The sequence below is a fragment of the Canis lupus genome, chromosome 25 (genome assembly GCF_048164855.1).
Source record: "Canis lupus baileyi chromosome 25, mCanLup2.hap1, whole genome shotgun sequence".
NCBI lineage: Eukaryota > Metazoa > Chordata > Mammalia > Carnivora > Canidae > Canis > Canis lupus.
Window position 1 is genome coordinate 15,009,580 of NC_132862.1, and position 25,086 is coordinate 15,034,665.

Sequence of the window (25,086 nt, forward strand, 5' to 3'; positions counted from 1 at the left end):
TATTTTCTTAAGAACTCAATTTCTTAATTGTGAACTAATTGTGTATTTTCTTTGAAGGCTTCAAAACTTCCAATGTCGATAATTATAGTAGGTGTTGGACCAGCAGAATTTGATGGTGAGTAATAAAATTTCAGTACTATTCCATGGGAATTTATTTACTCTGATTCATTGTGCTCTAAGAGTTCTATCACTCTTTTTTGTATATAAGAATGTGAATATGAATGTGGATCTGTATATAATGTCCATGTACATATACACATAAAGATGGATATCTCATGATGAAATCTATGTTTAGTTGAGCAAATGAAAAGATCGTCTTCTGACGATCTCAACTAGTAGAGGTAAATACACTAAGAGCATTATCTCTTTTGTATAGATTAATTCAACATGTAGCTTTCTATTCCATTAGTGATAGTTTGTACCTCAAAATAATATTTTTTTATGACTGACAGAGTGATAAATTGAATTGTTGTTCCCTGGGCAAAATACACTATGGGTTCACTAAAACCTTTGAGGATGAACCCTAAATTAATAAACCATTAGGTTGCAAAGAGAGATGTTAACACAAGCATAATATGCTATTTTAATGGATTTTCAGACACTGGCTAGTTGACAGACATGTATAAGTTCTGTCGTATGAAAGAGCAAAGTAAAATGAAAATGGAACTGACCATCTGAGAATTAATGACACTTTATAAAATTATGCTAAATTGAGTGACTAGGTAATTCTCTGTTTGGGTTCAGGACTTGTTTAAATGACAATTAAGTGACAGGTGTTTGTGTAATTAGTGATCTGGGTAAACTTCTTTAAGGATGATCTGTTCCCAGTCATCTGGTGAATTCTTTCAGAGAGAACTCTATGCTGGATGGCAACTGCATGATCACATAGCATTCACCTGGTTCAAGTGTTTTGACAATGTAAACAATGACGGTTTATTTAGCTTGGGGCTGTGGAAATGAGAATAATTTTAGAATATTTGGAACAACCTTTGGTAATTACGGGTTAAGTTAGGCACATACGTGGTTAATTACACTATGATCATCACCGGGATGATTCTTGTTTAACCACCAGAACCACCTCCATGAGGATAGTATATAGATCTGCCAGTCTCAGGGAAAGCACCACAGGCAAAGTTGTTATATTGCTGACCCTGGAAATCCTTTTCTTCGATTCAATGCTTGATTGGTCATGCTTTGCATTATTAGAATCTTCCAATGTCTAAAGCAAAAGTCATTTAGCTCTGACTGCTGCTGCTTCTGTTAATATCTTCTCGGTCTCTGAATATTCACATCTGTGTGCACTGTGCTTCAGGCATGAATTTGAGACAACCTCTCTGGAGTCAAGAAAGCTAAGAGAGATCTTTCTAGTTAATGCTTCATGTGCTTGATCATCTGCATTAATCAGTGATAGACTGTGACTCAAGAACTTCACTGATGGCTAGGGTAAAATAACTCCTGCCTTCTTTTCATTACTGACTTGCTTTTGCCTCAGGGATGCACCTCTCATTGAGTAGATCCCAGGTCTTTCTGGCTCCTGGGGAAGTCTGTGGTTAGGTGTATGACCTAACCTTAGTTCACTTGTTCCTCAAGAGCTGCACACATCATGTGTGACTACAGAACCACTGCCCCTTCCTGGTGTATATTTCTGGTCATATATTTCTCTTCAGAGCAGCAGGTACAGCTTTTTGGGTACTACCCTCATCCAGCTGCCATAGCTATTTATTTTCTTCATTTGTTTTGTTCCCAATGAATTATTTATGAGGGTTCTGAGGTATGATAATTTATCATTTCCTTCTCTGACTTCCCAAACTGGAAAAAAAAAAAATGTGTAGGAATCATTCAGACAAAAAAAAAAAAAGAAAAAAAAGGAATCATTCAGACAGAGACCACAATATAAGGTTTTTATTACTAACAAGGCAGATTTGGAGGATTTGGGTTAACCTCTGCACAGAATCAGACTTGTCACTATTTTTCTGCCAAGGATAAATGACCTCCGCCTTATCTCCTGGCCTCCTCTCTACAACAGCAGAGCCTGGCCTATTAATCATGGCACAGGGAGAAATTACATTCAAACTGAAGATAGGCTGCTCCTAATGAGAAGGATTTCAAAATCCATCCCTTCTCTTCATTTTAGTAATCCCACGAATCAGTCAGTCCTCTTTCCATTTGGAAAAAGGGAGTGAGGATTATAGGCAAAGAGGAAAGTTGCCTTCCCAGTCGAATTCCTTCCTGGGAATTAGAGTGACACTTTCCTCTGGCAAACATGGGGATGAGGAGTCTGGGTCCTGGGACACATGACTGTAGCTTTCACCATGACAACAAGTTTTTAATAGGAAGGAAACTCTTCCAGGCCAGTACTAGGAAAGTGGACTATTTCACTAGGAAACATAGATGCTTCTCTATTTTTTTTCTCTCCTCTCAAAATACCTCTCTTCTCTCTGTGGCTAGTAAGAAAAGGGCTGATACTCATGTGTCATATAGAAAATCTTTGACTTGCATTCAGATTGTGTTGTCCGATTAAGAAGAGCCCTTCTCTCTGCACTTTCAGATCTACCGTAGAGTACGTTTATATATCATATCACAAACATAAACTGACATAGGATAAGACAGATAAAATTTGAACAAGTTACCAGTTAACCACCTAAATCAACATCTATACATGTTTAACAAGAAAGACATTATTTGCCTGGGCAAGAAAGGCAGTATCTTGTCATCTGTTCTTTGAGGTAGAGGAATTCAGAATAAACTATTAGATTAGTGAGTATTCAAAAGTCTCACTTCTGTATTTTAATAAGAACAATTTCGAACTTTCTGTGATTTTTCACTCCTCCATTAAGCACTTTTATTGAAAAGAAGGGTTTCTCAAGGCAGATTTCTTTATCCTTAAAAGGCAAAAAAGTCAAATTAAAGCAGCGTTGGGCTACCAGCTTTGATCTGAGTTAGTAGAAGGGGAGAAATGGAAATAGAAGGGGTTCAGGTAGGAATGTGAACTGGTGCAATCACTCTGGAGAACTGTGTGGAGGTTCCTCAAAGAGTTAAAAATAGACCTGCCCTATGACCCAGCAATTGCACTGCTGGGGATTTACCCCAAAGATACTGATGCAGTGAAACACCGGGACACCTGCACCCCGATGTTTATAGCAGCGATGTCCACAATAGCCAAACTGTAGAAGGAGCCTCGGTGTCCATCGAAAGATGAATGGATAAAGAAGCTGTGGTGTGTGTGTATATATATATATATATATACACACACACACACACACACACACACACACACACACACACAATGGAATATTACCCATTAGAAACGACAAATACCCACCATTTGCTTCAACATGGATGGAACTGGAGGGTATTATGCTGAATGAAGCAAGTCAGTTGGAGAAGGACAAACATTATATGGTCTCATTCATTTGGGGAATATAAAAAACAGTGAAAGGGATTAAAGGGGAAAGAAGAGAAAATATAAATATCAGAGAGGGAGACAGAACATGAGAGACTCCTAACTGGGAAATGAACAAAGGGTAGTGGAAGGGAAGGTGGGTGGGGGATGGAGTGACTGAGTGACAGGCTCTGAGGGGGGCACTTGAAAGGATGAGCACTGGGTGTTATACTGTATGTTGGCAAATTGAACTCCAATAAAAAATATACAAAAAAAAGAAATAGAAGGGGTTCAGATTTCATTATGTTTCCCACCCACAGAAAGAGGTATAATTCTCTCTCTTATAAACTTTTTTTTTTCCAAAGACAAGTACTTGTGGGGAGCTGGGGCTCAGTCTCAGGCTCCCTGGGAGCAGGTGAAAACCTGAAGGGTCAATAGGACCCTTCCACTGCTTCTATCCTGTGTCTTTTCTCCTTGTTCTCAAAGCATAGCCTCCAGTTCTTGCTTCCTGCAGCATTTTAACTCAAAGTACATGCTGAAAAGTAGGAGATAGTTTAGAGGTTCCCATTCTAATGCATGGTTTCCTGAATAACTGTCATCTGCCTTCTTTGGAATGAAACGTTCACAAAGGCTGATGGAAATTGTAGGGGATTGTGGAAGGTGAGACACGGATGATCATCAAATTCTTGTTTTCTATTTGAGTGAAGGAGAACTTCCTGCAATTGCTGGCTTTTCATGATCCTTGTGCATTTATATCTCAGTCATATGAAAAATTTGAAAGCAAAACAAAACCAAAGAAAGGAATTAACTATTAGAAGTATTTGAGCATGATTTCTCCTATTCACATTTCTAATAAGTATGGAAGAAAAATAGATCTTCTGAAAAAAAATTTTTCTTCTTTTTCTCCTTCTTCTTCCCTTCTCTTTCTCCTTCTTGTTCCTCTTCTTCCTCTACTTCATCTTCTTCTTTGTTTTCTTTTTAATTCCAGTTAGTTAACATACAGTGTAATATTAGTTTCAGGCATACAGTGTAGTGATTCAACACTTCCGTATTACAACCTGGTCCTCAGCATGATAGGTGCACTCCTTAATCCACATGACTTGTTTTACCCATCCCTCCACCTACCTCCCCTTTTTAACTATCAGATTATTCTCTTTATTTTTTTAGATTATTCTCTTTAATTAAGAGTCTGTTTCTTGCCTTGTCTCTCTCTTATTTTTTCTCTTTGCTTATTTGTTTTGTAGATCTTTTGTATTTTCAATAAGTTAATTTCTTTACTATTGATAATATATATTTATTAAATTATGGCATATATTGTATATCTAAGCAAATTACTGAGTAGTGGCCCTATCAATTATGTGCACTATCAATGTTTCAGCTCAGAAATTGACTCATGAATATGTGTAGAAAAGTAAAATTTAAAACAATGTTTTTAACCCAGATGCATTATCCAAACACTTAAGACAGTAACGGAAATTTGAGGATTATATTCTGACCAGTGGCCCTCTGGACTCTGGTGAATGTCATGTGTATACAAAATGAATTATCAGTAATAGAATTATACTTTAAACACAAATTAGCATTCTTCGTGTAATTAATTATTTGGAGAATTCTCACTGAAAACTTAATAAACCCTGGAAAATGCTCTTAATTGCAGCATAACATTACTTTATTACCAGCTGTCCATTTATATCACAATATTCACAAATACCAGCTGATCTGTGTGATGTTGAGATTATTTAACTAAGAAAAAAAATCACACTTCAGAAAATCATACTTAATCTAAACATGTAGGGCAGAGCAAATACCTCTTTGTTTTAAAATCCATTAAATACAGTCAAAGTTGGGCAATATGGATAGACAGCTTTGTTGTAGTTTCAATGAGAATAAAGTTCAAATTGTTATTGGAAATTCTGAGGTTAGTGCCACCTTTCTTAAATTGGAAAGACAACAAAAGTGGAATGGATTAGCATCACTTGCCCAGTCACGTAAGTATACAATCCAGAATTGAGAACCTCTGAGATGGGGAGATACACCTATACTACAGTGGCTCTTCCATCTTTCAAAGGGTCACATGAAGTCTGGGCTAGCTTTCTTCATTTGTAAAATTTTCACTCAGTCAAGTTTTGTGGCAGAATGACTGAGGAGGTGAAGGGATCAACAAGCTTTCTGCCTTGACATGGGACGCATTGCTACTTCATGCATCTTGATTTCCTGTCACCTACATTGTTAGAGTATATGGATGAAATGCACTGAATAAATGGTCTTATTTTATTTTCAAGCAATGGTTGAATTGGATGGAGATGATGTAAGAGTTTCTTCCAGGGGAAAATACGCTGAAAGGGATATTGTACAGGTAAGAAATTTGGAAATTATTTTGCTCATTGTGAGGAACATGTCAGCTCTGATTTGTAAATAAACAAATTACATTGAAAGCAGGACTCTTAGGTTTTATTTATTTTAGTTGGTTGATTCTCTATGAAATGCATGGCAAGTAGGGCCTGAAATAAAGTACCCAGTCACTCTCTTATATTTCAGGTTCACCATTTATAAAATAGTATATGTCTTTTCCTACTTTCATATTACCAGAAAATATCATTGAGATCTTTGGTAAAATTAGAGACTAGAAATATAACAGACTTTTTAATACTGCTTATCTATTCATTGTTCAGTCCTCAGAAAAGATTAAATATATTTTAAGACAGCTGATTATATTTCAGTGTAAATAAATTTAGTGGTAACAAACTAAAACTTTAGATATTGTTATTTTCCTCCCTAGATTACAGTTAGAAAAGTGGAGAAATAGATCTTATAATTATATGTAAATATAGAAATTTATATTAAAATATAAATTATATATAATTTTGAATGCAATATGTAGATGATATATGATATATAATCATGATATAATATAACATAATAATTGATATAGCATATATAACTTACAGTTGTTAAAATCAAGAAAAATTACATAACTAAAGCCTACTATTCAGGGAGTGAATAGAAGGAAAAAATCAGCAACCAATCAATATAGTTCAAATTTATTATTGAAAGCAAGCAGTTAATTCAACTAAATGGCTACATATTAGGTTTCCATATCCTTTAGGTTTCTACACGAGAAAAAAAGCTGTGAAGTGCACTTTTTAAAGTAGGAAAGCAAAGGTCTCAACACATGCTATAAAAATTTTGAAGGAGCAAATAATGGACTTTAATATTATCCTCTTAATAAAAACCTGTATATTCACCCAAAAAACAGTCATTAAGAGAATCCCGTGGAATTTGGAACATTGCAGAATTTGGCTCAAATCCCGAACTATCCACCGTGATGACTTGAATGAGTTTTCTAAATTTCAGTGTTTTGGCATTGTTGTAAAGATTAAATAAGATCATGTATATAAAAACATTTCTGAAATAGAACTCAGTAAAAGACCACCAAAAATGGTTAAAATAATTTGAGGAAGAAATATAAAATAATCTATAAATATGTTAATATAAAGATTAATGTTGATAAAGATTTTAAAAAGCATTGTACTTTATTAGGCAGCAAAATTAAATTTTGTAATAGAAACATCTGTATAACAGTTTTTTAAAAGAAAATAAATATGATTTAAACTTTTTAACTTAATGTTCTTGGTAGAGTGAAAAACACACACACATGAATGATTAGGTTAAAAGCAGCTGAGAAAAGGAACATGATGATGTGGCCATTTATTTAAGTATCCCATGGTGTTTTGTTTTCATAATTAGACACATGATTGTTCACCTTAACCTTATTAGCATAATTATAGGTCTAAGTAATTACACTTTATCTAAAAGCTCTTCATAATGCCTGACTCATAGTTTCCAAAAAATCAAATTACTGAAGGGAAGTATGAATTTGAAGTTCTTTGGAATGTGTTATGTTGCTACTGTAATGCATTTTTACAAAATCGGTAGAAGCAGCCGTATGTCTCATAGCATCACCATGATTCTAAAGGGAAACTTATTACTATTTTTTTCTGGAAGAGGTAATTACAATTGCCTGCATTGTTAAGATTTCCTTTGAGAGGGATGATCTGTTTTGCTAGTGACAAGCAACAGTCATGCCTATTAGCATTTATATAATAAAAACATCCTTGATCATGAAAGTATTTAGTCTCTCAACAGATATACTACATTGGGCAGAATATTGAGATTGGACCCAGATCTCTGAAATTACAATATTGTTACACTGATCTTGAACAAGTCTGTAAATCTCTTTGAGACTTCATTTCATTATCTCTAGACTTTAAATTCTTTCATCTCTGCTCTTTTCATGATGTTGTGAGTCTCAGAGGAAGTAGCACATGAAAATGCTTTATTACTTATCAGTATAAGGTATATATTCATATAATCATGTTTCTTCTTGAAAGAAGAGACCAGTGTCTCTTGAGACCAGTGTTCCACCTTACAGTAACACTGAGATCCCCAAATATCCTGAAGACTCCTGGGGATGTAACTAAATACTCAAGGGATTTTACTACATAAAGTTGAACTGAGAGAGTCATTAGATCTTATAGATACTGAATAGGAAATTAAAATGTCCCCAGAGAATTAGTAGCCTCCTGAATGACTGTGACATCTTGACTTACATGCCTACATTTAGTTAAGGGAATTTGATAGACCCTGGTCTAATTTCACAGAGATGTTCCTAAATGGGGTTTGGTCTTTTAACAATAGTAAACTGGGTAACCATTTACATATTATATTGTGTTGAAGAATTAGCATATTCTCTCACCTGAAGTAAGGTTTTAAAAGCATTCCTGCATCCCAAGGGTATGTGGTTGGCTTCAGTCTGTTAAGCAGGTTAAACATCTGACTCTTGATTTTGGCTCAGGTCATGATCTCAGGGTTGTGAGACTGAGCCCCACATTGGGCTCAGCACTGGGTATGGAACCTGCTTAGGATTCCCTTTCTCTCTGCCCCTCCCCCATCTAAAAGAAATAAAAAACATTCCACCATCACAGTTTTCCAAGTTCCACCATCCACTAAAATGTTCTTTAAATGACTTATTTTCAAGAATAGAAATACTCTAGAATATTTAGAATAGTGATTTATAAGGGCACACCAAGGACAATACTGTCAATCTTTCCATCATCAGAAAATATCTAAGCCATCACAATTGATGCTGTAAATACTGCTGGTTAAAATATCACCAGAAAATAGGGTCTGTTTAAGCTCTTTTAAACTTTTCATTACTTCCAATTTCTTATATGTTGAAGCAAATCAAGTTAATGCACTGGAAATGGAACCCAGTTTTTTTAAGTGGGCAAACAAAAGCCTAAGGCTGCAAATAATAACAAAGGCCAAAGGTAGCTGAGATTCTGCAGAAAGTTGAGGGTATTGGATGGAGTTCTCATTATTATGTCAAACCTTAAGTAGCTTCCAACTTCCTCATATAATAATAATATTGAGTCGTTTATTAGTTCTTTTTATGCTTGGCAGGCTAAGAGCTATAGTATCACTTCATTCAATCCTTACTTGACCTTATGCAGGTACTTTGACTACTACATTTTACAAAAAAAAAAAAAAAAAAAGAAAGGAAAGAAAGAAAGAAAGAAAGAAAGAAAGAAAGAAAGAAAGAAAGAAAAAGAAAGAAAGAAAGAAAGAGAAAGAAAGAGAAAAAGGAAGGAAGGAAGGAAGGAAGGAAGGAAGGAAGAAAGAAAGAAAGAAAGAAAGAAAGAAAGAAAGAAAGAAAGAAAGAAAGAAAGAAAGAAAGAAATGAGGTTCAGTTTTTCTTGTCTGTTGTCATGTAGCTAATAAGAAATAGAGTCAAGATTTAACTTTAAAATGTCTGATTATAAAATTCTTGACAAAAATTATGTATAAATTTATTCTAAAACCTAAACACATAAGATTTTCCATGACCAGACCCTAATCTTCCTCTTTACCTAATATCACACACACACACAAACACACACACACACACACACACTTGTCTAGATAATCAGGACTACCAACTGTCTTTGCATCACACATTTCCATTGTTCTTATTTTTATTTTTTCTTATTATTTTACCTGGAATATGCTTCTTCCTTATCCATGCTGATTGAAATCCTACATTTTGAAAGTTCCCACTATATAGCCTTGCACAAAGTGCTCTCCGCACCCCTGAACTAATTTCCCTTCTTTGTCAGTTTATTCACAAACCACTTTATATCTTCCTCAAAATATTGGTCACTTTTTGTCTTGTAATAATTAATGAACAAGGAAACTTACAACAACTTGTGCAAAATTATTTAGGTCATAAATTGGTAGATCCAAATTTCTAACAGTTCCGATTCCAAAAGCAGCAATCTTTCTGTTATAACACATCTCGTCTCATAAAAGCCAATATTTTAATGCAGATTGTTAAAATCTATTTCCCTTTTCATATTACTATAATGGTTCATGTATCAGGGTTAGGTCAATTTAGGTTCAAATAGTGAATGATGCTGGTAAGTATCTGATCTAAATTAATTAAACTCTCTTAAGTTTCAGTTTCCTCTTCTATAAATTGAAAATATGGGTAACATGCCTATAAAAATTTAATGAGATATTGTATAAATCTTTCAGCAGAAGACCTGTTACCTACCAGTTGCTCAATAAATGCATAATTCCAATATTAGTTATTATTATTAGATAGTATGTTGGCATAGTCCAGTGCAAAGGCATTTTTATGTCAATATTTCATAGTAGCTGTACCTTGACATGGGACACTGTAGTCAGCCTTATGTGTGATTATATTCATTGCCTCAAGATTAAATCTCATGACTATAGTATAAAAAGTAAGCAAGATGAGATCCTATGGTTGTTATTCTAAAACTTAAATGAGTTATTTTCTTAGATCAATATATGTAAAGACTTTCTATTTGTTTGTTTGTGCTATGAATTGGCCGTTGTGTATAATGCAGTGTCATTTCACTGGCTACATGCAGCTGTTGGCTAGCCTATCATTTTCTTAAAAATTATATTTAAATCATATTTTCCATTAAAAGGAGAATAATAACCTTGAAGGCTGAGACTTGAAAATCACTAATGGAGTTCTGCACAGTAGGAACAATCAAGTAAAATTGAGCAGAACAGCAACTAAAAGTCCATTTGCCCAAACTGACTCAAAACTTGTTTTCACAAATAGGCAAAGCTAGCCATTAGAGCAGCCATGTAGAACATTTTCCTTGTATTAGATGGATGCTAAAATAATAATAATAATGATGATAATAATAAAAATGTAGAGTATCAAAGATATAGTGTATTTCTACAGAACAGAATGCATTTATTGGCATTCTTCAGATGAATGTATTAAATCAGTGCAAAGTAAAAACTGATTTATCCCTTTAGATTGAACATTTTAAGGGTTCAAGTTAATTTGTGGGGACAATGAACAACACTTACCCACAAATATGTGAGCATTATTTTGAACCCCAGTACAGTGATCAGAAATGAATGATAAAAAAAAGACAATAATCAGAGTGGTCTGAGAAGTTGAATGGAAAATGATCGTGGAAGGATATGAGCGATAATGTTATAGAGGGCATATTTTGTCCTGACAGCTGTAAGATTTGACATTAAAAAGAGGTAAAGGAAATGAAGTCACTTGTCATTTTCATCTCTCACTTAGGAAAAGTTCCTTGTGAAATGATTGAAGAGCTGAATGTCCTGTGGGAAAGGTTTAGATAATTTAGGTTACTGAGTAGAAAGTTCTTAACACTTTTTGTCCACCCCCAGCACACAGGTCGGATGAGGTATACGCCTGTTAATAACAGGAACTCGCTATGGCAGTGATTCTCACCATGGGGGCAAGGTCCCCCAGTATTCAAGAGGAAGGCAGATTTTGTGGCCCCACTGAACAAATCTAAGTTAAATGTGGTGTATACTTTCCTCTTCAGCTGAAAACTAAGATTTCTTTCTTGCTCATTATTTATAAACATGTTTTAAATATGAGTAGAACTGCATGTATTATGAGAAGGGTGGTTGTGAATCTGAGTTTTCACATCCCAGAGCATCAATTTCTTAAATATGAATTTTAATTTACTTCAATAAAAAAAATTAGCACATCTCATAGCATTTGCTGGGGAGTTGAAGCATTGGGTGTTTTAAAATAACAAAAAGGCCAGGAATTACTTAGAAGACAACTGATATTGTACTTAAATTTGATAGGGCTAAATGGAGAAGGATAGTCCTTGTATTTAATGTTTGATGTGAATGTAAATAAAAAACTATTAACAATATAGTTTCATATTTATATTGAATATATACATGTATAGGTTGATGAATAGTAATAGTGATGATTACAACTATCACATATAGTATATATTATGAGTTGAACACTGTTTTGAGCACTTTACATGTTAATTTATTTAATGTAGCAACCTGATGAAGTATTATTCTTATTGTCCTCATTTTTAGAAGAGGAAATGGAGGCAAAAAGTGGAAAACCATTTGTCTAAGATAGCACAGCTAATAAGTCGGAGAACCAGGCCCTGAACCTGGGCAGTGTAATTCCAGGGCTTGGGAGAATAGAGGGTAAAAAGATAAATGAGTTTAATGTCCATAGTGTGTAAGTAAAGCTAAAGAGTCAAAGAAAAATATAAGAGCAAAATTGAGGGGCGCATCGGTGGCTCAGTTGGTTAAGCATCTGCTTTTGGCTAGGGTTGTGATTCAGGATCCTGGGATCAAGCCCCAGGTCAGGCTTCCTGCTCAGCAGGGAGTCTGTTTCTCCTTATTCCTCTGCTCCGCACCTGCTTGTGTTCACTTGCACTCTGTCAAATAAATAAAATCTTTTAAAAAAATAAAAGAGCAAAGTTAGAGTAAACCTATAAACCGGTCAGATCAACTGTTTGCTGGAGGTACCATCCTTTCCCTCCAATGTATGTAATAGCTACTGATTTCTGAAAAACTGAACTCTTAAAAAGAAAGTTTAAGGGATAATTACTATATACTAAGCCTACTAAATACTTATTTTTTAAATCGATGCCTTTTACAAGAAGAATGAAGTAAGCTATAGCAATTAGATATCTTTTTCTCATTAATCCTCAATCTTGTTGATTCCTATTTTCTCACTTTTCTAATTATAGTTTCAGAGAAAAAAAAAAAACTCTAACCTTTTTTTGCACCTCTTTGATTTTTTGTTAAAAATGTCAAGTCTTGTCCAAAGTTAGATAATTTGACTTCACACAAGCTCACATCCCCTTCAGTTCTCTTCTCAGTTGAAGATTATATTCGCTCTGTTAGTTTCTCTTACCCTCACTTAGCTCTCTTCAGGTGAAAGAGAAAGCTTTGTCACCTTTCAACTACACTTTTCTAAAAGCTGGGTTGAGTTTTCCTCCTGGTTTAGCAAGACAAGGTAAAATTATAGTCACATAGGTTGCTTCTGCCTACCGTATGTCTTATTTAAAAAGAAAAGAGTAATTTTGTACTCTACCTTAAAAGAGACTGTGTTCACTGCATAAAAGGTATTATACTTGCTATTATTTGATTTCTCAAAATTTTAATTTGGTTTATCTGTAACAACCTGACCATTTTAAAGCCTGCTTACCCATAATAGTTTTTTTTTTTTTTTCTGAAAGCACATCTTGAGTAGCTACTTAAATCAAATACAATTTTTTCAAAATAAATTTAACATAGCTATGGTATAGTACGAGATTGGAGCGTGCTTTGTCTAGAGGAGAAAAAAACGATTTAGTTCAACTGTTAAATATTACACTCAGATATTATTCAACATTCTCAAATGTGTTCACTGTGCCTTTTTCTCTAAGACCTAAAATTACTGGTTTCACAACATTAATGGTTCCAAACATTTCCAAGTTGCTTCAAGAATCATCATGTCTCTGAAGGGAAGTTGAACTAATGCCCTCAAGCAGCACATATTTATTAACTTAAGTAACCATTGTAAATGAAGATAGAATCAAGCAATTTATTGCCAGAGTATTTAATGTTGAGCTGATAGTGGCCCTCACATAATTGCTTAAGTAAAGATAGGGCAGTTATTTTTATATGATATAAAAACGAGAATGATGATATTTCAATAACAAGTATACCAACTCTCATGCTGAATTCTTTTCATTTTCCATTCCAAATAATAGATTTTTCAAAAGCCTCATCTGGGACATGTGACTTGACATTTTAGTAATAATGAAAAATACTGCACATGTGTTTTAGGATTCTTTAACAATATACACTTTCTTTTTTTACCCTCCCCTGGATACTGTTTCTACACTGTAAGTTGAATTAGGCATGTACTAACTCCATTTGCAGGAAACTGAGCCCTGAAGAGGTAAATACTCTATCCCACTGGCTGTCAGGTGAGGTATAGAACTCAGAACTACAGAACACATGTAGCAGCATGATGGCCCTGTCGGAACCAGGAGACATGAGTTATTGGTAGGAAAAAACAGAGAAAACAATTACATCTCTTCTTTTTTTAAAAGATTTTATTTATTTTATTTATTTGTTCACGAGAGACAGAGAGAGAGAGAGAGAGAGAGAGAGAGGCAGAGACACAGGTAGAGGGAGAAGCAGGCTCCTCATAGGGAGCCCGATGCGGGACGCAATCCTGGAACCCCGGGATCATACCCTGAGCCAAAGACAGATTGTTCAACCGCTGAGCCACCCAGGCATCCCCAATAACATCTTTATATTTTATTTTATTTTATTTATTTTTTAACATCTCTTTTTAGATAAAGGATATACATTAGAAACGTTTGGTCATTGTAGTAGCTAGCTGTTGGCAATGAATCAAATCTCGTTGTGACACCTGGGTGGCTCAGTAGTTGAACATCTGCTCAGCGCGTGATCCCAGGGTCTTGAAATCGAGTCCTCCATCAGGGTCCCCTTGAGGCGCCTGCTTCTCCCTCTGCCTCTCTCTGCCTATCTCTGTGTTTCTCTCTTGAATAAATAAATAAAATATTTTTTTAAAAAAATCTCTTGAAAATGCATAGTAATTACTATCCATCTAACCATTCCTCCAGGCTTCTCTGAATCTCAGTTAAATGTGTACATGTTTCGATTTTTGTGTCTATTAAATAGCGTGCTAAAGTCTCTGAAATCACTTTTCTTTCACTCATTAATGAATTGTGATTTCACCTCTATTTTAGTTTGTGCCATTCAGAGATTATATTGACAGAAGCGGAAACCACATCCTGAGCATGGCTAGATTGGCTAAAGATGTCCTCGCTGAGATCCCTGAGCAGTTTCTCTCCTACATGAGGGCCCGTGGGATCAAGCCATCACCTGCGCCCCCACCATACACCCCACCTACACATGTGTTACAGACTCAGATATGACTGTGCTCTGAATTGCTCAGTTAAGTACACTTCATTTAGAACTGCTGAGTCAACGCTTTGCTCCTGGTGCTCTGTAAGGAACCAGGGAATGAGATCCTTTTCTCAGTTTGGTTTCAGCAGTACTGGTTAATATGCTTTCTCGGATCCAAAATTAATTCTCTTTCTAAACCAAAACTGTAAATATAGTTGTTGCATGAGCAACAGAAAAATTGTTTAAATGCTTGAAGCAAAATATGGATGTCTTCTCTGAATCTTTCTCTCTCTCTCTCTCTTTTTTTTTTTTTTTTTTTTTGGACAGAAACAGCTAATTTCCAATGTATTGTTGGGAAAAAGCACAATATGTTTTTAACTCAAATATTGTCCTCGACTGCTGTGTGTATAGGAAAGCAGTCTCTCTGTATCAATGTTTACATGTTACAACTTTTTAAATTTCAATACTTTTATAACTGTTCTTAAGAATAAGAGTTTTGAAAATTGAATCCTTTGTCTTCTAAATTGCAATAGCTATAATCACAAGAGCAATATCTCTTTGAATGACTGTCTGGACAAATGCAATTGCAAATAAGGGAAGGAAGAGATGCTTTCATATTTCTCAGTAAGTGAATTGTCTTATGAAGCCGCATCTGCTGAGTAATGAGTTCCTCTGCGTTGTTTGCCAAGTTAGGGAGTTTAAGCTTAGCAGATGTGTATCCTGTAAGAACATGCATTTTTCATGGAGTTTGGGTTCTAAATTTAGACTGCAGTCAGTTTATGTTCTGTAATTCTCAGTAGAAATAATAAAAAGTCAAACATCGTGAACTGTAAAATGCACAGAAAATACTTTGTGTACAAAGTAGCATCTTTATATTATAATGCTATTTAGAAAGACTAAAACCCAGAATATTTAACTGTGAACCATGTAGCAGAAGTTTTAAACTTTTTATTCCATTATACCTTGTCTAGATATTTTAATTCAAAGGGATACTGGCTCTCCTGATTTGGATTCCTTGTTATCACCTTTTCATGTTGCCCTGCAGGGTGCACAGGCTGGAAGTTTTTTTGTGAAATTCCCAGTTAAATATACACAACCATGTGACTTAGTGCACAACACATTTGTGAAATAACCTACTCCTACATACTGAACTGCCTGTCCACAATTAATTGTAAAGAGTTTTTGCATGTACAGTTTTTACAAGAATAACAGTTTTGTGATGTTGTGTCTAAATTAAAGCATTTCTTTAGAACAAATGGCCTTAAATTCTCACAAAATTCCTGGAAATGATTGTGAATTGCCTTCAAATAATAGAAAAGTGTATTTTTTTTCTTTTGTGTCAACAATGTAACTGCTTTATAATATTTTTCCTTACTTATACCCTATTTATTACTTGGTTTATTTCTACTGTATGTTGTTCTCTCTGTCCCAAGTTGACTTAGGGTGACTTTTATAAGCATGAAACTATTTTATTGAAAAGAAAACTATATACACCCACATATCTAACATTATCAATTATATAATTATGTAATAATGAATTGTCCATTTTTAAGTATGTATTAAAATCTTTAAAGGGATAACTATTTGTTCTGGAAATTTTATGTGTGAGTGATGTGGCATGTGATGATTTCCCTTACTGCTCATAAATATTTTTACTGGTATCGTTTATTAACCTACCAATTTTTTTTAATTTGCCTTCATTGTTTGGTCCAAAGAAACAAAGATGAATAAGGTTAGTATGCTTTCCTTCTTGGCAAACAGTTATTTTACTTTGAACTAATCAGAGAAAGTGAAGGATGCTTTCTTATCTAAGTAATAGTGTGCTCAAACTTAGTGGGGGCAGATGGCTAAGAAACAATCTTTAGTTAAAAGCCTTGCCCTTTGTATGGCAGAGAGTGGTCACCAAATTGCTTGTGATGGGAGATTGATCGATCTATCTATCTATCTATCTATCTATCATCTATCTAAGAGCGTGTGAGCAGGAGGAAGCAGAGGAAGAGGGAAAGAATCTCAAGCTGACTGCTGAGCATGTACCACAACACGGGGCTCGATCTCACAACCCTGAGATCATGACCTGAGCCCAAATCAAGAGCCAGACACTTATAAATAAAATCTTTTTAAAAAGGGAGGGGGGACACCTGGGTGGCTCAGTGGTTAAGCCTCTGCCTTTGGCTAAGGTCATGATCCCAGGGTCCTGAGATCAAGTCCCTCATCGGGCTCCCTTCATGGAGTCTGCTTCTCCCTCTGCCTTTGTCTCTGCCTCTGTGTGTCTCTCATGAATAAATGAATAAAATCTTAAAAAAAAAAAAAAGAGTCAGACACTTAACGGACTGATCCATCTAGGGGCCCTGATGTTAGTTCTATATTTTATGTTTTAAAATACCCAGTCTTACCTTATCTCTGTGTAAAGAAACCAAATCTGAAGGGTTTGAGTGATTTATCCAAGTCCATGTAACCAAAGCAGAGCTGGTTACTACTGCAAAAATAACTACTTAAATCTTCTGAGGGATCCCTGGGCAGCTCAGTGGTTTAGCGTCTGTCTTCGGCTCAAGGCGTGATCCTGGAGTCCCGGGATCGAGTCCCTCGTTGGGTTCCCTGCGAGGAGCCTATGCCTATAGCCTCTGCCTATGTCTCTGCCTCTTTCTCTGTGTCTCTCATGAATAAATAAATAAAAATCTTTTTAAAAAAATCTCCTGAACTGCCATTAGGGGCTTTGTAATGAGAAATCCCAGGAATAAGATCCATAAATGCAAATGCACATCAATGGTTGCACATACAAACTAGGTGTGAGGGATATGGAACATTAGGTAATAGACCAGAAAGGTATGTGTTGGGAAAAGAGTGATAGCTCTAAGTCATTAACCTCACTACAGAAAGCAGACTGTGACCAAAGGATGTTGGTCCTGGGTGTTATCCTCTCTAATCTTGTTCCTTTCCTCTCTGATGAGAATCATTTTAATTCCAGGATGAGCCATTGGATGTCTACTCAAGCATCTCTGTCACTGGTCTCACCCAGTTATATATTCCCATTGCTTCCCAAATAAATATTAAAATTATCCAGGCTCGTCTCCTCACTTTTTCCAAACAATCTGAGTTCTTCTGAGGTCTCAGGCATAGATAGTTCCTACTCTTTCCTTCCACCAGGCTCTCTCCGTAGGCCTCCACCTAAAATACCCTTTGCATCTTCTAGCCCAAGCCTGGTCTTCTTTTTTTTTTTTTTTTCCAAGCCCTAATCTTCTTAATCATGTTTTTTTTTTTTTTCTTAAAAACTTCAGCTAACAGTGATCAGTAACTTCTGTGAACTCAAACATGCACTGCATGTTAGCATATCCATAGCCTCATTATTTATAAACTATTTTACTTTGGGGCATCTTGATATCTCCCCAGCACCAGAGAATATGATTTAATGGTACCTGGATAAAGGTAAATTCTAAAAGCTTCCCAGTTTACTGTATTGAGTAACAAGGTTGTGAAACTGTTGCAATTAGAGGATATCAGATGGCTCGATCACTACTTTTAAAATCCTCTCCTCCAGCATGTAATATGGGGCTAAAAGAAGAGGTGGGTATGACTTTGAATGGTGGTATGTGTGAGGGAGAGAGTGGCAGTGGAACAGGGTTGGAAGACAGGCTGTTCTGTTGTTCAGATTTAGTGAAGATAATTAAGTAGGCTCATGTACCTTTTATTGTTATTATGGTAGTTTATCACCTGCTTAGGATATAAAGACATTTCTCTCACAAGATGAGACTGATGCGGGGATCCCTGGGTGGCTCAGTGGTTTCGCGCCTGCCTTTGGCCCAGGGCACGATCCTGGAGTCCCAGGATCGAGTCCCACATCAGGCTCCCTGCATGGAGCCTGCTTCTCCCTCTCCCTCTGCCTGTGTCTCTGCCTCTATGTCTATCATAAATAAATAAATAAAAATAAATCTTAAAAAAAAAGATGAGATTGATGTGGTTGTTTCTTAGAGGACCAGCCACTGCCAAAGATTTTACTGAAGAGCATGCTTTTTCCTTTCAACTTGTGTTTATTTCAACTATTTTATATCTTTGTGTTGCTCAGATCTGTAATTGACACAAAATGGCAAGATACTCAATAAAAACTCACTTGAAGACTAATTTCTATCATTAGCACAAATCAGATACACTTCCCAATAAAGAAACAGAGCTGAGGATCAAATTGATTTCCTTTGAGTGCATGTGGTATCATTTAATAAAGATCAAAAGGATGGAAATCTACTTGTAAAAAGCTAATACTGTGCAGAGCTTTCCTATCAGTGAGTCACAAATAGCTTTCAGGTATATGCCATGCAGATGGGCTACAGGTGTATACCTTGCTGATGAGCTGTGGGGTATACAGCTTGGGATAACCGGGACTCTCAGGCTCCAGCATCCTTATTGGCTAACCTCAGGATATCTTACAAATACTTTTTTTTGTTAAAAAAATATGTGTATCTTGACAGAAATGCTCTGCATTATAGAGATTATTTCTCAAATAAGTTATGAGTGTCCTTATGAGAATCTCAAGTTTACATTAATCATGTACCTCGTTTTACATTGAATTACAGAATTTCTGAGAAACCTTTCTTGCCTTGTCAATCATCTTGTTCATAAACATTCCACTACACCCAGAAAGAGTGGGTTCCTTAATCTATGTATTACTATAGGACTCAAAAGGCTTCAAAGCATAATAAAATCAAAGGAATTCAACACTTGTTTTTTTCTCTTAGAATAAACAATTCTAGATGCTCCCCCTCCTCCTCACCATTGCTGTGTTCCTCACCCCAACTTCCCACCAAATATTCTTCTGTTTGCTCTGATGATCCCTGAAAGTCATTGAACACTAGGAAAGCCTTTTATTCCCCCAAATATAGGAAGGTATTGAGATGAAAGACAAGGAGGTTTTGAGAATTAATAAATGCATTTTATAAATGTACTGACCTAAGTGCACCATGATTTGTTTTCTAAAGCCTTCATCAGATTCCACATGATTTTGATGAAAGACGCTTTGGTATATCATGAGCATACAATTGCTGAAAGGGTTTCCTTGAAGATGTGAAGGGGGAAACGAGAGAACCCACAAACACAAGCCTAAGCTATGTTTATCACTCCTTCACACCAATGATTATGTTTGCAACATTCACAGCTCAGATTTCAAGCTTCACGACCAGAGTAAGAAGCCACCAAATAGTAATATTTGCCCAATAGATAAATGACCCATAATAAAATCATTTTTTTTAAAAGTTAATGTGACCCCAACCACTATTTTAACTGTATGGAAATATTTACTTGTAATAAACACAATATACTAACATAATACACAGATGTCTCCAAACATAGTGATTGTACTAAGATTATTCCTTGATGGCAGACTAGTTCTGATTCCTAACAGACTTCTGAACAGTTTTAGAGTAACCATCTTTAAACCTCATAAGGCAGAGTTGTTACTTATTTAATATTTCAACAAACCACCCCTGGCCCCATCATCTCCCATTGTTCTTATTGCCTGGACCTTGGAGATGCTCTTAAGGTGCATCTAAGAGAAAGATGACCACTGAGCTCTTACCATGGAAAGAGCAAAAGCAAACTGTTCTCAAGATTTGCTCCTTTAGTTTTAAAGCAGCAATGGCCATGACCTTGAGATTTTCACATCATAAACTTATTCATTCATTTAATTTCCATGAAACAGGACTGCTGGACATTCCTAATATATTTAGATAAGCTGATTTCATACAGATAGGCTTTCCTATTAGTCAAAGAGGTGGATATCATTGACCTTACAAATTAGGAGGAAGGATGAAGGAAAGAATATGCTCAGGGCCTGCTTAAAAATAGCTCCTCAGGGGCACCTGGGTAGCTCAGTGGTTGAGTGTCTGCCTTTGGCTCAGGTTATGATCCCAGGGTCCTGGGATTGAGTCCTACATCGGGATCCCTGGAGGGAGCCTGCTTCTCCCTCTCCCTGTGTCTCTACCTCTCTCTCTTCTGTCTCCCATGAATAAACAAGTAAATTTTTTTTTTAAAAAAGCTCCTCTTTCAGAGATTGTCCTCACCTTACAAAAGAAGTTAATAGAAATTTTTTTTAAAGATTTATTCATTTATTCATGATAGACAGAGAGAGAGAGAGGCAGAGACACAGGAGGAGGGAGAAGCAGGATCCATGCTGGGAGCCCGACGCGGGACTCAATCCTGAGACCCCAGGATCGCGCCCTGGGCCAAAGGCAGGCCCCAAACCACTGAGCCACCCAGGGATCCCCTAGAATTTTTTTTTAAAGACTGGCTTAGTATTTTTGACAGTGAACAACCAGTTTGATAACTCCTACAATATCCACAAGATAATTCTGACAAGAAACACTAAATAAGGCATGGATCAAATCTTTGAGAAATATATTTAAATCTAATATACCTAAAAATAACAAAATTTTACTGTTTAACTTTCAAAAAATAACAAAAGGGATATCCTATAATTAAGAGATGGGCAATTTGCAATGCACTCATTCTGCATCATAAGACTTAAAAGAAAATGCAGGAACCCTGAGAAATCAAGTAGCAATTACTAGAAACCCCTTTGGGTTCATCAAGAACAAACTTTTGAGTCCCTAAAATTATATGGACCTAACAACAACAACAACAACAATCTATGATACTTTTTTCAAATTAGGTCATCAGATGGCAGTCTAAGAAGGTAGTTTTAATTTTCCATTTATTTTCTGAGGATGCATGGTAGTTTTAAATCCATGATTTGGAATCTAAATCCAAAAAAATTATATATGTGCTTGGCCTCTTCTATAGGCTTGTTATAAAATTACTAGAAGCTTCACCAGAAAGAGTATGACTCATTATGACACCATATATTAGAGCCAAAAGATCTGAGTTTATCTCAGCTATTTGATTTATTTAAAATATCACTTAAATATCCAATTTTAATTTTTATCGTTAATGTAATGTAATGTAATTTGCAAGGGTCCGTAAAGCACTATCCTGTGGTTCCATCAATGACAGAAATGATTTCAATTGGAGCACACTCTGAAACTTGACCCTTTAAGAACCTGATGGGAGGATTTTATTGAATGAACCTGATATATAATAAGCTACCAAGGGACCTTCTGAGAGATTGACCAGAAAGAAAGAAAACTCAGCTTCCTATTTAAAGTGGCAGGTTATTAGCTTAGCTATTAATCTAAGTCAGTCTTATTTTCACCATTCCCTTTGTCTGAGAATCTGGAGTATATAGGAAAGATGAGAGAAAAAGCCCAAGTCCCCTTGCTCTGTCAATGCCTTTCATCTTATGTGCATGTGCCCTCATGCCTGTGTCCCTGCTTTCACCCTCCTGTCATTGATCACATTTTCAGTTACTTGTTTGTCTGTATTTCAGGTTTGTCTGTGAGCTCCATGATAGCAGAAAGCAGGGCAGTCTTGTTCACTCTTCTCTCACACATAACACAGGGCCTAACTCTTAGTAGGACATCAATTGAATTAGTGAAGGGAATTCAGTCAAATGAATGATCGCTAATAATGTTACATTAGTAACTTGGTGTTTTAAGATAAAACTGAATCACAGTATATCCAGACAGAGAGAAATCAGCAAAAATCTTAAAACAGCATCCAACCTCACTTTTCCCATATTTATTTATCCTTTCCTCTAAATCTGAACTGTGAAAGGGAATAAATAGAGATTAACAGCTTCTCTCTCTCCACCTGCTCTCAGGCTTAATTAGCAGGGAAATGGTCAAAAGGCAGGCAGGCAGCAGGAGGGAAGAGATAAATGAAGCTTTGACACAATCTGATAGCCACAGGTCCTGACTCTGGATAGTCTAGGGAGAAAGTATTCATAAAATGCCAGATCCTATATAATTTCTGCTCTGACCAGGCATGCTAAATAAGCCAAAACAAAACAAAAGGCTTTTAAGCCTGCAACTTACCTTTAAAATGAAAATGGCAAGAATTTATATTTTATATGTTGGGAAACCATACTGTAGCCTCACTTTCACATATTATCTATGCTTTGCATATTTCCAAGTGGATTATGCATGCTTGTGTGTGGGGTGGTGGTGAACATATACCTTCATTCATGCATGTACCTGCATTTATGCGTAGGCAACAGTAAATGTGAGGGCCCTAAACGAGGGTGTTTATTATAGAAAAAAAATGACTTTGCTTTACAAGCACTTACTGCCTTTCCTGGGGCTGATTATCTATCCTGGGGGAAGTATTCCCAGCCTGTACAAAATGTGGACAAGAACACAGAAGGTTAGAACTTTGCAGCTGCATTCATAATAGGACAGGTTGACTTGCAAATCCTACTGTGCTAATATTTATGATTTGTAATGTATTCTTGCATCCTCTGCTTAGCAACAAGGGAAAAGTGTTTAATGAATAAGAATTTGGCTGTGGGGAAGGAATGTGGAGGACTATAGTTATTCCATATTGGCATCTTAGCTCAGAATTTCACCCACCATTCAATCTAAGATTGAATTCTACTTAACTTTCTAAGAAGAAATGAATAAATACTCAAAATCCTACCTGCATCCCCCGTTAGATCATCTATGTCCTATAACTATTTCCTAAACCATGGTAATGAATTTGGTTTAGCATTTAATCACTTGCACAGCACTATCTCATATGCTATCTGTCTACACCTGTCAAAACTCTTTTCGCCCACAGAGATTCAGCTCAAATGCTGCTTTTCACCGATGCTGTTCTGCATTCCCTAGATTACTGGGAATCAATGCCTCTTTTTCACCAGCCTGTATGTATATAGATAGTCTGCTCCGCATCTCTAGGGGCAGGCTATTTTGCAGTGGGGAGGTCTTACTGCCCTAACCCTGTAGGGGGTCAATCTAAATCTGAGGTTCTGTAACAGGAAGCCCATCTGCCTAAAGATGTGAGTCACATTCTCCGATATGATCTCTGTCAAAGATAAAGGTAATCTTTACCTCCCATTCACTTTACTTTTTTGTCCTATTTCTCACTGCTTCAAAGAAGAAGGGGGTGATTTATCCAGTCTCTCAAAGACCCCAACAGTCTCCCGGGGAGTTCCTGACCAGCACTGTTCCTCAATCTCCTTCATGGCTCTGCACAGCCACCCTTGACTGGGGTTCCCCCTACCCTGCAGGATAGAATCCACAATCCTTAGTTTGTGTTTTCTCCTAAGGCAGAAACCCAGCCAAAGTCTTGGGGTGCATGCAGCTTATTAGGGAGCTAATCTCCTGGAGTGGGACTGAGAGATTTGGGAAAAGGACAGAAAGAGGAAATCCAATATAAGGGTGTTATCAAAGTCACTGAAGGCAGCAGGGCTCCTTCCTGCCTCCAAACTCCTAAGCATCATACAGAAAACTCAGAAATCACCCACCTTAGGACTGACCAGGAGAACCATTGATCTGTAAGTCTCTGTCTCCTGCTGGATGGAGCAGCCTGCACTTCTGGGCTGCTCACACGTGCTTGAGAAATGTGTACTCTGGCATCTATGGCACGGGAGCCTTTCCAGGGTGAAAAGTCAAAAACATGCAGTACAGGGTTAAGGTCAGACATCATCTGCACGACGTGGGGTGAAGCCTGCATCAAGCCAACTAGGGCTAAAATTAGAAGTGAGGCTAGGAGAATGAGTGGGGTCATCAGAGGCATATGAAGCACTGGGCCCTCGAGATTCAACCTTGAAGCAGGCATTACCTATATTTGCAGCTTCAAATCCTGCTGCTTCTCGTTGGCGCAGGAAAGGCGGCTCGCATTCACGTGCCTGCAGTTCTCCAAACACACCATTCCACTGCATATTCCCTGCTTTTCCAGGCGCACTTTCTCATCCTCACACGTGCTTGTCTCCCAAAGCCCTGCTTAGGTATTTCTACATGAGTTCAGCTTTCCTTCCTTTATATTATTTCACTACACTGCAGTTATACATGTTATTTAATAGCACATCAAGTACCATGTTTATTTAAGGTCACTATTTCATTAAAGTGTAGTATGCGATAAGAAATGCAAAAATTCTAAGCACATTGCTTAATGAGATTTCCCAAGATGAACACATCTATGTAACCACCACGTAGATTAAAAATATAGTATTACCAGCAGCCCTCCCTGGGCCCCATTAAAGACACAAATTCCTCCTCAAAGTAACCACTATCTTGACTTTTATCATATTAGGTTATTTTTATCTTTTTTTCCTCCAAATTTTATATAATTGGAATAATACAATTTACATTCTTTTGTCTAATTTATTTCATCCAATAACCCCTTCATGAGATTTATTTATTTACAAGTACTTGTACTTGTGCATGGCAATTTTTTTCAATCTTCTATAGTATTCCATTGTGTTAATATACCACATTTTGGATTTCTTTATTAATGGGGTTTGAGGTTATTTTAAGTTTTAGAATAATATGAAAAAAGCTTTATGATTACAATCATACATGGCTTTTGATACAAATGTGCCTCTATTTCTATTGGGTATATACCTAGAA

The 25,086-nt window shown here is 36.3% G+C and overlaps 1 protein-coding gene across 4 annotated transcripts in view; it reads left to right on the forward strand.

Annotated features, from left to right (window-relative positions):
• Positions 1–25,086, forward strand: part of CPNE8 (copine 8) — a 316,677-nt gene that overhangs the window by 198,648 nt on the left and 92,943 nt on the right. For 2 of the 4 annotated variants that reach the window (XM_072798388.1, XM_072798391.1), the window contains 3 exons: positions 58–115; positions 5,665–5,738; positions 14,476–16,215. In XM_072798388.1, coding sequence (XP_072654489.1) covers positions 58–115; positions 5,665–5,738; positions 14,476–14,664 — 321 coding nt within the window. In that variant the 3' untranslated portion in view covers positions 14,665–16,215. Of the gene's footprint in view, positions 1–57; positions 116–5,664; positions 5,739–14,475; positions 16,216–25,086 lie in introns of those variants that run through there. The other 2 variants (XM_072798389.1, XM_072798390.1) reach the window with 1 other exon arrangement.